This window comes from Oratosquilla oratoria, chromosome 13 (assembly GCF_046742065.1).
Source record: "Oratosquilla oratoria isolate Oo_2021 chromosome 13, ASM4674206v1, whole genome shotgun sequence".
Lineage (NCBI taxonomy): Eukaryota > Metazoa > Arthropoda > Malacostraca > Stomatopoda > Squillidae > Oratosquilla > Oratosquilla oratoria.
In genome coordinates, this window is record NC_134789.1 from 60,105,918 (window position 1) to 60,118,782 (window position 12,865).

The 12,865-nt window shown below is 37.6% G+C and overlaps 1 protein-coding gene across 5 annotated transcripts in view; it reads right to left on the reverse strand.

The window, feature by feature from the left end:
- LOC143032447 (ciliogenesis and planar polarity effector 2-like) overlaps positions 1-11,836 on the reverse strand; it is a 35,898-nt gene extending 24,062 nt beyond the window's left edge. Inside the window, exons 1-3 of one of the 5 annotated variants that reach the window (XM_076197249.1) lie at positions 11,786-11,836; positions 8,413-8,517; positions 7,317-7,435 (exon numbers count right to left, since the gene is read on the reverse strand). In XM_076197249.1, the coding sequence (XP_076053364.1) occupies positions 7,317-7,435; positions 8,413-8,515 (222 nt within the window). In that variant the 5' untranslated portion in view covers positions 8,516-8,517; positions 11,786-11,836. Of the gene's footprint in view, positions 1-7,316; positions 7,436-8,412; positions 8,518-9,516; positions 9,648-11,475; positions 11,499-11,732 lie in introns of those variants that run through there. The other 4 variants (XM_076197247.1, XM_076197248.1, XM_076197251.1 and 1 more) reach the window with 4 other exon arrangements.
- Positions 11,837-12,865: the final 1,029 nt, after the last annotated feature.

The window sequence follows — 12,865 nt, forward strand, 5'->3', positions numbered from 1 at the left end:
TCCCTACTATCTTTAATACCCATAAACACCACTTTTTTTTAAGAGGTGATACAGAAACAGCCCCACATCAATGTAATGCAGACAATAGTCCAAAATTTCTCTCCAGAGAGATCTATGATAGGGCTTTAGGACCATTGTTATCTACTGTGGAGCTGTGAGCTTTCAGTTAGAGAATGTCAAAGCAATATCTATTGCATCTAAAAGTACTGTACCTTGCAGCTGAATTAAGAGTTTAGGTTTGCAAGGTTGATTATGAAGAACTTCCACAGTGTGTTATACTATATAGAATAGTGCTCTGTCAATCCATCAATAGCCTATGGCCCTTAGCTAACTGCAGCAGCTTCTGGCCTGGACTACATATCACTCAAGGAGCATATGCTGAATGGCATTATAGAATGTGGTGTTCAGTGTTTTCTTTGTACATACACACACCAAAGGCATTTTCCCCCTTACACAGGGGGTAGCCAAAAATAAAAAGGCATAGAAACCACTCCCACCCATTCCATTTCCTATATATTCCACTCCCCTCCACCCTCCTCCCTCCCTCTTATCTATGTGCTGATTGTATTTAAGGTAATTTGAATCTGTGGTCAGGCTGATTCTGTATTAATAATTCTTCAGTGCTGGATGGTGGCCTGAATATAGTTATGTCAGTGTGGGTCTTACCTGCCAGAGAAGTGATTTCTCAATAGGACTAATGTCTGGGGAAGTATGATGTGGTACTAGGTTAGGAAACTTTGGAGATCTTGGAGTACTTGCTTTGTGATCTGGTTGCATAGGTATTTACCTAATTGTGGTATACAGGAACATAGCAAAGCTCATGGGGTCCTGTCTCTTAATCTCCATTTTATCATACATACATACATATACCAAAGGCTTTCCCCCCCCCCCCAAAAAAAAAGGCATAGAAACCACTCCCATCCATTCCATCCCCTACATATTCCACTCCCCTCCCTCCCTCTGATCTTGGCACCTCCTGGATGATGGGTCATCCCTGCATCCTGTCCATTGCCCTGGGTCAGAAGCAGTGTCGCAAGACACAGCACATCCACAGCAAGGCTGCTTCATTAATTCGGCGACCCCCCTTCTCCATCCCCTCATGCAGAAAAGGAGATGGGGAGAAATCCCTTTGGGCTGTGTCAAATTATTTCTCATACATACTTCCTCACCCCCCACCCACTCCCCCTCATGCATCACAGCATCATCCATACACGATCCTTTTCCATTCACCCCTATCTTCTGTCCTCTACCATCTTTCCTCAACAGACATTACTCTCTTTTGTAATGCCCCTTTTACCCCATCCATCCATTTCATCCTAGGATGCCCCCTCATATTCACTCCTTCCACACCTCTTTTACTAATCTTTCTTCGTTCATTCTTTCCATGTGTCCAAACCATCCTAATACTCTTTCATCAACCCTATCTCCCAACTCCCTTTCCACCTCTGTTCTCCTCCTCCTCATTTCCCACTCTATCTAGCCTAGTAACCCCTATCATACTTCTCAAGCATTTCATCTCAAACACATTCAAACTCTTTCTCTCTTATGTTTCATGTTTCTGCCCCATACAGTGCTGTCGGCACAATCACTCCTTCATATAATCTCCTCTTAGCATCCTATCCCAAATGTCTAATTCTCATAACACTTTTTAATCCACCAAGGCATTTACTTGCTTCTCTCCATCTACATTCTACCTCCACCCCCACTCCTCCCTTTCCTGCCACATTCAGACCCAAGTATCTAAAACTATCCACTTCCTCCAGTCTCTCTCCCTTAATGCTCACTTGCAGTCTGCTGTCACTCTCTCCCCTTGTACATCTCATCACCTTACTTTTGCCCAGTTTATCATGCCTAGCTTTAATATTTTTTTTTCTAAGGTCCTGGTGGGAGGTTGTTGATATCTACATATTATGATGCTGGAGTCTTTTTTTTTCTAACTCAGTTGGTTGTGCTGCTTATGTGATAAGGTGGTAAGTATGGGTTCAAGGGTTCTTGTATATATTTTTGTCTATAATTTTTGTGTACTGTTCTATGAGAAGATACTTAGTTTCTGAGTGTGGGTGATTAATTGGGGAGTGGTTTTGATGCATCTGTAGTGATTCCTTTCTTACTTAGCTATTGCATATATTTATTGTATACCTAACTCTCCTTTATTGTATATGTAATACTCATTTATTATACATGTATCATTCTTAATGTTTTGTTTTGTATTGTCTGTGGGATGTCTGTTTTCTTGACTATTGAAAACCATGCTAGGGAGGCATGGTCAATTAAGGTTCTTATGAGTTGTTTGTAAATTGTAATTAGGGTTTCTTTCTGTTGGTCACATCAAGTGTTTGCCACTGATCTTAGTATATTCAATTTCTTATTTGTTCTCACTGTAAAGTCCTTGATGTGAGGACTGAAAGAAGTGTGTATCAAATGTGAAGTTTAGGATTTTTAAAGTTTTGTTCAGTGGCAGAGTTTGTCCATTCAACTGGACTGTTGGCTGTTTCTTTGATTCATGGTTGTCTGGAGTAAGCAGCATCATCAATGATTTTTAAGGTGATGCTTCTATTCAGTTTTGAGCCAGCCATAGCTTTAGTTCATCTAAGTATTTCTTTATGTTCTTGGCAGCTGTTCTGTAGTTGTTGTGCTATGTTATAATGGTTGGTGATCTGTATATGTAAGAGCTTTGATGTACTTTGGGTTTGAGGTGGAAAGGTCACTTGTGAATAAGTTGAATAATACTGGTGAAAATAAAAGATCCTTGGGGGACTGTTGTACAAACTTTTTGTCTCCAATATATAGCTGCCTTGAGTCACTCTGTATTCTCTACCAGATAAGAAGTATATCTGTCATTTCTTGCCATTGTAGGTGTCTGTTGTGATAAATTTTTTTAACACATTGTGTCTACAAATCTTGCTGAAGACTGCTTATATCTACTGCCACTCTTAATGCACTATCTAGAAGCACTGTCTTGTTACTAACAGTCAAGTATTTGATGAGTGATATTTGTGAGCATTGTGATGGTGGAATCCTCTTTTAATATTATTCGGGAAGGTAGGTAGTTGGGTTTTAATTCTTTCTATCAATCTTCCTATCAGTTTGGATACAGTAGAAAGGAAGATGGGTCTATATGATGTTGGGTCTACTGGCAGTTTGGTTTTAAAATGGAATTATGGAATTGGGATTATGATATATGTTCAGAGGTTGAAGGTATATGTTAGGTCTGTATTTCAGCTGAGCCTGAATTTTAGGCAGTATTTTGATATTTTGTCAGGGCATTTGATGGGATGGGGTGAAGGGGGCGTTGAGTAAGAGGGGAATGTCTGTTGAGCAAGGAAGGGAGAAGGCAGGAGATAGGGATGAGTGGAGAGTGGCTGTGTATAGATGATACTGTGATGCAAGTAAAGGAGGAGCAGGGGATGGGGAAGGGGTGCTTATGTGTGAATGGTATTTTGACGCAGCCCAAAGGGATTTCTCCTCATCTTCTCTTTTTCTGAATAAGAGATGGAGAGAAGGGGGGGGGGTTGCCACTTAAGTGAAGCTGCCTTGCTGTGGATGTACTGTGTCTTGCTACATTGGTTCTGACCCAGGGCAATGAGCAGGATACAGGAGTGACCCATCATCCATGAGGAGCTAATATGAGAGGGAGGAAAGGATGGTGGAGGGGAGTGGAATGGGTGGGAGTAGGTACGTACCTTTGACTTGGCTACCTCTCTTATAAGGAGGAAAAAAGCCCTTGGTATATAGATAGATTGTCTAGGCATTTGGTGTGAAATTTTTCATTTCCTTTATTCCATTTTTTAAATTTTAATGAGTGAAAGGTGGAGTAATTTCGTGATCCATTTTAATTTTGAATATTTTATTATATTCTTGTTTTCTGGAGCTGTGGGTTTGAATCCTGTTCTACAGAAGTGTCTACTTATGATGTACATTACATACATTTAAGGTTTGGTGTGATAAATTGGAGAGTAGGAGATAGGACCCAATGAGTTTCTCCATTCCTGTATGCTACACAGAAGGTTTTTTGATTAAGTGCCTCACAGTCAATTAATGTGGAAATATGAGCCCACCACAGTGGGCAGGGTACAAAATTATGAAAGGAAAAGAATGCCTTGATAGAGAGGCCTATTATAACAGGACAGAGGAAAAACAAGAGGACATGCAATGAAACTCAAAAAGGATAACTACAGAAGAGACCTGAAAAAGAACAGCTTCCCACATAGAGTGATAGATGTATGGAACAAATTGGATGAAGAAATAGTGTGTACAAACACAATACAACAATTTAAGAACAAACTTGATCTTGCAAGATACAAAAACGGGTCACCACGACCATAGCTCCCCTTCCCGTATAATAAAACTAGGTAAATACAGGGATGGCCCATCATCCAGTGAGGAGCTAAGATGAGAGGGAGGGCGGTGGATGAGAGTACAAAGGGTGGGGGTGGGAATATGCCTTTTGACTTTGACTACCTACCTGGAAAGGAGGAAAAAGCCCTTGGTACAGTAAGTCCTCATTATACGGTACATATGCGTTCCTGAAAACCTTACCGCAAATTGAAATTACCGTATACTGAACCCATCATAACATGTAATAATAAGATATGGCAGACGTACCTTCTCCCTGCTCTTTCCTCTTCAAAACACAAGCAGATACCATATCTGTGAATTTTTCTTGCCATAAATAGAATGGAGGGTAGTAATTACCAAATACCGTAACTGTGAATTTACCAGATAAAGAATTACCGTATAAGGAGGACTCACTGTACTTGTATATAGATAGATAGATGAGCATGTTGGAGGACTAGGAGGCAAACTACTTGAATGGATAAAAGATATTTTTTTTTAAGGAAAGATACAAGAGGACAGTAGTAAAGGATCAAGATGGACAGCAATGAAAAGCTTGGTTCCACAAGGTTTAGTGTTTGGACCAATAATGTTTCTGATCTATGTTAATAACATAATGGAAGCTACAAGCTATGCCAACATGTCTGTAGATGATGCAAAAATTATGAGAATAGTGGAACACAAATAGGACTGTAAGCTACTGCAAAAAAAATCTACATGCTATTTTTACATGGAGCCAAGAATGGAAAAGGGATTTCTCCCCGTCTTCTTTTTTGCATGAGGGGACGGAGAGGGGGGTTGCCGCATTTATGAAGCGGCCTTGCTATGGATATGCTGTGTCTTGCAACACTGCTTCTGACACAGGGCAGTGGACAGGATGCAGGGATGACCCGTCATCCAGGAGGTGCCAAGATAAAAGGTAGGGAGGAGGGTGGAGGGGAGTGGAATATATAGGAAATGGAATGGGTGGGAGTGGTTTCTATGCCTTTATCTTTTTGGCTACCCCCCATGTAATGGGAAAAAGCCTTTGGTATATGTATGTATGTGTAAGAATGGAAAATTAATTTCTATACTAAAAAATGCAAAGTACTGGAAATGGGCAATAGCTGCAAAAAAATCTTTAAACTATTCCTTGGGATCTGAATTCATTACATAAGTAAAAGAGGAAAAATATTTAGGAATATAAATAAGACATCCTGTCATTTAACTGACATATCAGCAGGATTATGGAAGAAATGTACAGACTGCTGCAGAAGATTAAAGTGGCTTTTCACTATATGGATGAAGAAGTGATGAAAAAAGTGATACCCTGATCCCTCCAAGATTAGAATACATGTCAGCACTATGGTTCCTACACAGAGTGAAGGATGAAAACAAGATTGAGAGAATACAAAGAGTAGAAACCTAACTGTTTCCCAGCCTTGCAGATAAACTATATGAGGAGAGACTAAAAGCACTGGGTCTACCAACTTTGAAAGATCAAAGAGAAAGAGGTAATATGATCACAGTATTCAGGTCACTAAAAGGAATAGACTACACGGACTAAAGACATCTCTTGATTAGGGATAGGAGGGCTGGTCATGAAAACATATTAAGATATGGGGGCTTTAAGAGGTCATACATACATATACCAAGGCTTTTTCCCCCTTTCAAGGGAGGTAGCCAAAAAGAAAAAGGCATAAAATCATTCCCACCCATTTAAGAGGTCATGAGAACAAATTAAGGAATAATACATGTTTAAAGGATGTGAACAAAAAGTTTTCCATACAGATGCATAAATACATGGAAATGTCCAAACTGGAACAATGCATGAATTAATCTAAATTTGATAATTAAAAATCAAGGATATAGACAAAGTTATACATGAATTTGAGGCTAGGTATGATAAATTGGTGAGTAAGAAACGGGAGCCAATAAATGTTGCTCCTTTTCCTGTATACTGCAATTAGATAAATATGTATATGAGTGGAGTCAGAAGTGGAAAATTAATTTTAACAGTAATGCAAATTACTGAATATGGGTCAAAGTAAGAAAAGGTTATGGATTATGAAATAAGAAATTAATTATGGCAAAAGCAAAGAAGGAAAAGGACCTAAATATCATAATCAAAGACTACCTATCACTTTAAGCACACAAGGAAAATAACAGGAGGTATCTATAATCTGTTGAAAAATGTATGAGTAGTGTTTCACTAAATGGACGAGGTCAATGAAGAAAATCATTAAATGCTTGACACAGCCCTGAAAAAAAGTCTACATGACATGATATATGAGGGAAAAAAAGAAAGAAAAAAAAAGACTTCCCTGAGAGAGGGAGATAGAGAAAGAAAAAGAGAGGGAGAGAGAAAGAGAGAGAGAGAGAGAGAGAGAGAGAGAGAGAGAGAGAGAGAGAGAGAGAGAGAGAGAGAGAGAGTGAGAGAAAGGTACTACTGGACTGGAAATCAGCAAGTTTATAATGGAGGTAAGAGAGAGGTACTGCTAAATCATAGACCAGTGTCCTTGGCTAGTACAACAGGGAAAACATGTGGGAATATAGTAAAAGATAAATGGATCAAACATCTTGAAAAGCATGGAATGATGATAAACAATAAATACTACATCTAAAAAAATACACAAAAGATACTGCTTAGCTAGGGAGTTTAAACACATATACTTCATTAAGGGTAATAACAAAAACACTGCTGAGTTAGGGTGATAAAACTCCTGTTGAGTAAGAGGAGTTTGAAAAATCTTAATGATTATGGAGCTGATAAGGATATCATATATTGAATTTGGGTGAAAAATTCACTCCTTATTTAGGGTAGGTATAAAAATTAAAAACCACTAGAGCAAGTCATATGTCAACATATGGAAAAACATAGACCTACTTCATCTTGGATTTCTCTTGCACAAAACCTGACTTGAGATTTGGCTCCTTTACTGAATACATAATAAAATTAAAAACTAAAACTGTTACATAATCAACAATTAGTAATATCTAACCTCTTGTCCTGCTAATCGACACACAGTGGAAGTCTTTCCAACTCCGGAGTGACCACAAAGAAATATCTTATATGTAATATGTGATATGGATGGAGGTAGGTTTGGCCTTTCTAAGATACCTAAAAAGAAAATTTTTGTCAAAATAATAATTAAATTGCTAACAAAGAAGTACAGTATTTATAACAATAACATACATATACCAAAGGCTTTTTCACCCTTATAAGGGAGGTAGCCAAAAAACAAAGGCATAAAAACCACTCCCACCCATTCCATTCCTAACATACTCCACTCCCCTCCACCCTCTTATCTTGGCACCTCCTAGATGATGGGTTATCCTTGCATCTTGCCCACTGCCCTGGATCAGAAGCAGTGTCACAATAAGAAGCCATATTATATAAATATACTAAATGCCCTCTCCGCCTTATTAGGGTGGTGGCTGAATCAAAGCACACACCCACTTCACAAACAAATAAAACTCACTGAACCCTCCTTTCCATTCCAGCATCTAAGGGATGGTTGTCCATGTTGACCACCCCAACTGCTAAGGTATAAAACAATGCAGCAAGACACAGTTTTTCTACAATGAGGCCTAGTTTACCCTCACTGCTTCACCACATGACAATCCCCTTCCTCATCCACTCAATATAGATTACAAAGTAGGTGAGAAGAATATCCCTTCAAGCCATGTAATCCCTTCATCCATTTACAATCTCCCCCTATCTACCCTTATCTTTTGCCCTCTTCTCTGCTCAACAGATATCCCACATACATTCAAAACCCTTCATCCCATGCATCCATCTCATTCTTGGTCTTCCTCTCAAGCCCACCTATCCACTTCTTTCCACAGTCTTAATTTTTCTTAATTTCTTCTTTCTTTCCACATGTCCAAACCACCTAAGCCATATTTGTTCTTCCCTGTCCAACAGCATCCTTCTTACCCCCATTCTCTACTTCATATTCACATTTCTTACTGTATTCATACATGTTATCCATCCCACTTTAGTTATTTTAATAGGAAGCAAAATATCAATAAGACAATAACATACAATAGCCTACATACACATTCAAAAAAAGGAAAAAGAAAATCATGACAAACCAAAGAGCTTGCGTTTTTTTGTTCCTGGTATGAGCAGTTTTTGTTGAAATACTTTCCCATCATTATGTAACCAGTCTGGAATGACACCACCACTGCACATCATTACTGAAAACAAAAATTCCTATTAACTTTATATTTCTCCTAGATTCTATCAATGCATATTTTCAGTTTATTCAGTTGTTCCAACTGGCATTGATTTTTGGACCTTCCCACAGATCTATCTGGGAAGATGGCTTAAAATAGTAAGAGAGGAGCTGTTGCTGGATGTCAGTTTTCTTTATATATGAAGGTGGAGGATGTACAGATGAAATTCATGTATGGGAATCCTGGGCCCAGTCTGAATGCTCCTCATGTCTACTCCTTAAAATGGAAGCAGGAAAGCAAATAGGATGTCAAGATGGGTGGCACGAAGATGACTCTTTTTAACCACTTCAGTGCAATGACACCATAGGCATCATGAGGCACAAGTGGGTACATGAGGATGCTAGCATCGGCGTCTAGATTATATATCTTTTTTGTTGGTGTACATGAGTTACCCCTGGATTCTGTGAACTGGTTTGATCATGTTTTCTGTGTTTATTATTACTCAGAGTAAAAGAGCAGTGACTTTGTATTTTATAATGCAAGTTGTGTGATGCATCATTTATAAGTCAGCCAATGCTGCATGCGACAATTTGACTCGTACTGAAGTGGTTAATGTTCCCTTTGCATGACCAACTCATGTAAATATCCATTGCCAGTTTCTTATCAATCTATTCTCATACACAGTGAGTCCTCCTTATACGGTAATTCTTTATCTGGTAAATTCACAGTTACGGTATTCGGTAATTACTACCCTCGATTCTATTTACGGTAAGAAAAATTCACAGATATGGTATCTGCTAGATATCTTGAAGAGGAAAGAGCAGGGAGAAAGTACGTCTGCCATATCCTATTATTATATGTTATAATGGGTTCGGTATACGGTAATTCCAATTTGCAGTAAGGTTTTCAGGAATGCATATATACCATATAACGAGGACTTACTGTATATTTAAACTGGTTTCTGCTTGATGGTCAGCTAAGGTAAAGACCTAGTATCAACATATCTCCAATCACACTAACCATCACCTAAGTGTATAAATGCAACAATATATAGCTTTTGTATACAGCCTTGGTATGCCACACTGTTTGCAAAGGTGTCATATATAGCCACTTTTGCACCCCTAGTGGGTTTCTGATCAGTGCCTTAATTTGGTCAGGATCAGTGTTATAGATTCTATCTGAAATTAAAAACACAATTTAGATATCTAGATCTTACTAGGTGGTGCATATCATTATACAAGAGTTAATAAATAATTTGATGATACTTCATATAAGAATTAACCCTGGGTAATTTTTAACTATTTATTGCAATGCAATGTTGATACAATAGTTAACTAAAGTGCTTATAGTTATAATAATAACTAAGGTTATTTCATATTTAGACTATCCCATGTAAAGATTCTCATGTTGATATAGTTTCTATGTAAGATACCAATACTTCCCAACCATGGCACATATTCTGGATGTCGCCAAGCCATTCAATTTGTCTCAGTGGTATCCCCTCAGTATTGAAGGGGTACCTTCCATTCACCACTTCCACATGGAGTGGCAGTTGGCTCTGTCAGGTTATTTTGTTCACCTCTGAAGAAACCCCTAATTATTGGCATCAAAATAGCACACCATGTGGTGAGGATGTGTAAAAGTTAGGCTCAAGATATTGATGAGTAACAATGGAGATATACATTAAGGACATAAGGCTAGATGTGGAAAAAAAAAATCCAAAAAGAATACTGAAAGTTGTGAAGTGCTGTTAATATACTTTTTTCCCTTGGAACAATACTATGTTAAAGAGGTGGAATAATAGAGGCAGTAAAAGAGATACTGAAGAAAAGAGGGACAGTAAAAGTTAAAAGTGATCAGCATTCTTTTCTGAGTATCAATTAGCCTCTAATCCTAAAAGAATGCTGTGCAACTCTGGTCAATGAAGATGTCACTATAGTACTGAGAGCATAAACATTATGTAGTCAATACCCGATATGAGGTGTTAATGAAAGTCATGAGAAGGCATCAGTTAGTTGGTGATACACAAAAGTTTGGCTTCCATCTAAGAATATTGGAAATGAAGTCGATGATTTTTTTTTTAAACATTAATTCGTATTAATAACAAGAGTGCTCATCCATACATATGTATACATGATATACTCCAGAATACTGTGCAAGATGAGCAAAATAAAGAACACAAGAGGGAGAGGACATGTTAAGTAAAATTAAGAGCACAAGGGAATATAGAAAAGACAAGGCCTGATCATTCTAATGCCATGAACAAAGCACCAATACAACAATATACCTTGCAGAAAGAAGATGATTGACTATCCTACGGGTCAAGCTAATCTGGATTGACTGCCAGGTTATAATAGAGGACGGAGGGTGATTTTTCCATGGCTTACAAAAAATGTGACTTATAACATTTCTACTAAGTTAAATCCAATGACACCTATTGCAGATGTTCTAACTAGCACCAGGTACTTTCATCCAGCTGAATGAGGTAATTCTGAAAAAAGTCTCAATAGAAAGACCCCATTTTCAGTAAATGTTTATTGTTTACGTTCTTGCAACCTATCACAGGTAACTACATAGCCACAAATTAGTGGGCCTACATTTATGGGACACCATGTATCCTGAAGACTAATCTAGGACAATTTATAGTTTCACCTAACCAACTATTTTCTGATGTGATCTATGTGTTTCTGGTGAGATATGTTGTGTATTGATTGATGGTGTACATCATTTCCGTCGCAAATGCGTAGTTTTCAAGTAATGACTTTTTCAACTTATGCCTACATCTCCCCAACGATCTTGGGGGGACCTATGGGAAATCGGGGTTTTTGGGTGGGGGATTATTAAATCGAGCATATATAATATATTATATTATTTGAACCGAGGAATAATTAAAAAAATAATCCATTAATCAATTAAGGTTTGCTGATTTCGATAAATAAAACTTCATTCCCTCTTCTTACGAGTTTTATGGACATTTACCCAGATGGCCCTGAGTTCAGGTGAGTTTTGCATTGTATGTAAACAACAGGTAACGTTTGTTTACATTTAGTCAAGAAACAGTGATACAGTTCTACTGGAATCGTTAGGGATTACTAGGTCCGGTTGTATCAAAATACGTTTACTTTACTTACTCTCACACCTAGTATATGTGACTAATAATCTAGTTTGACTTGGCATTTCTAAAAATACATAGAAACTGGAATTAAAAGCAAAAAATAAGTAACTTATTGTATTACTTCAACGCTCCCTACCAGGTATACAGATCTTCTTAGGAGAATGGGAAACTTACACCTCTTGCAGAATGTTGAGAAATTGAAGGGGTTTACAGGTGTTAGTGATGGTGCGAATGAATCATCGACAAAATGTTAATTACAGGCTATTGAATTTCATGTAACAATCTAATAAGAAAAAACGAAATAAAACCAGGAAATTATTTATGGAAACTTTTGGGTAATGTGAAATGTCCCAAAGGTTTTACAGGCATAAAAAAAAATCATGGCGTCTATATATAAATTCTTATATAAATATAGACATATAAATATACAAAATGCAAAAAAAAAAAGTTATGGCGTCTAAATATATATATGAATATAAACGTGAAACAAAAGTATACAATATTTTTCAATAATGCGTAGCTATTCATTATCATTAATATTCCTTTCCGAGAGTTGACACATTGACGTGATGGATAGGCTTGAAAATCTTAATGATCACAAAAGCTATGTTCTTGCAGTAACCTTCTCTCTGATACAATTTTTGTTAGATTGGATAGCCGCTGACGTTCTGTGTAGCTGATCGCTAAAAATTGCGGAAGACCTTTTTTTCCTCATTGTTCAATGTGGAGCGGAAGTTTCCGATATTGATCTGTGAACCAGTATCTGCAGATTTCGAGGTCTCTTACATCTTCTTCAGCTGGGTGGTAATAATAAATATTTTAATCCTCTTAGTCTATATGTTCACAAGTGAGAGTGACCTCACCGAGTGGACTTTTTTCCGTAACTTTTATGTCCAACCGTCACTATGGTGTTCTAGTCCGTTTTTTTTTTTATCATTTTTTTTTATAAGTATCAATTGATTCTGCTGTGTATATAAAGGTGGTCTGAGTTTTTCGATTAAAACAGTTTCTACTATTTGTAGTCTGCGGTGATCATTTGCTCGTTAAATGATTGAAGTATTATTTCTTAAATCTGCTGTTTGTGGTCTTTTGTCATATTGTGCTGTGTAGTGAGCGAAAATTCCACCATTGTAACGATGGTGATAAAGCCTTTTTTTTTTTAGAGAAGTTCTGGTGAATCCAATGTAAGTATTTTGAAGGGATGCACAATTCCCTGTCTGGCATGTGTTTATACACTACATTGTTTTTACTTTG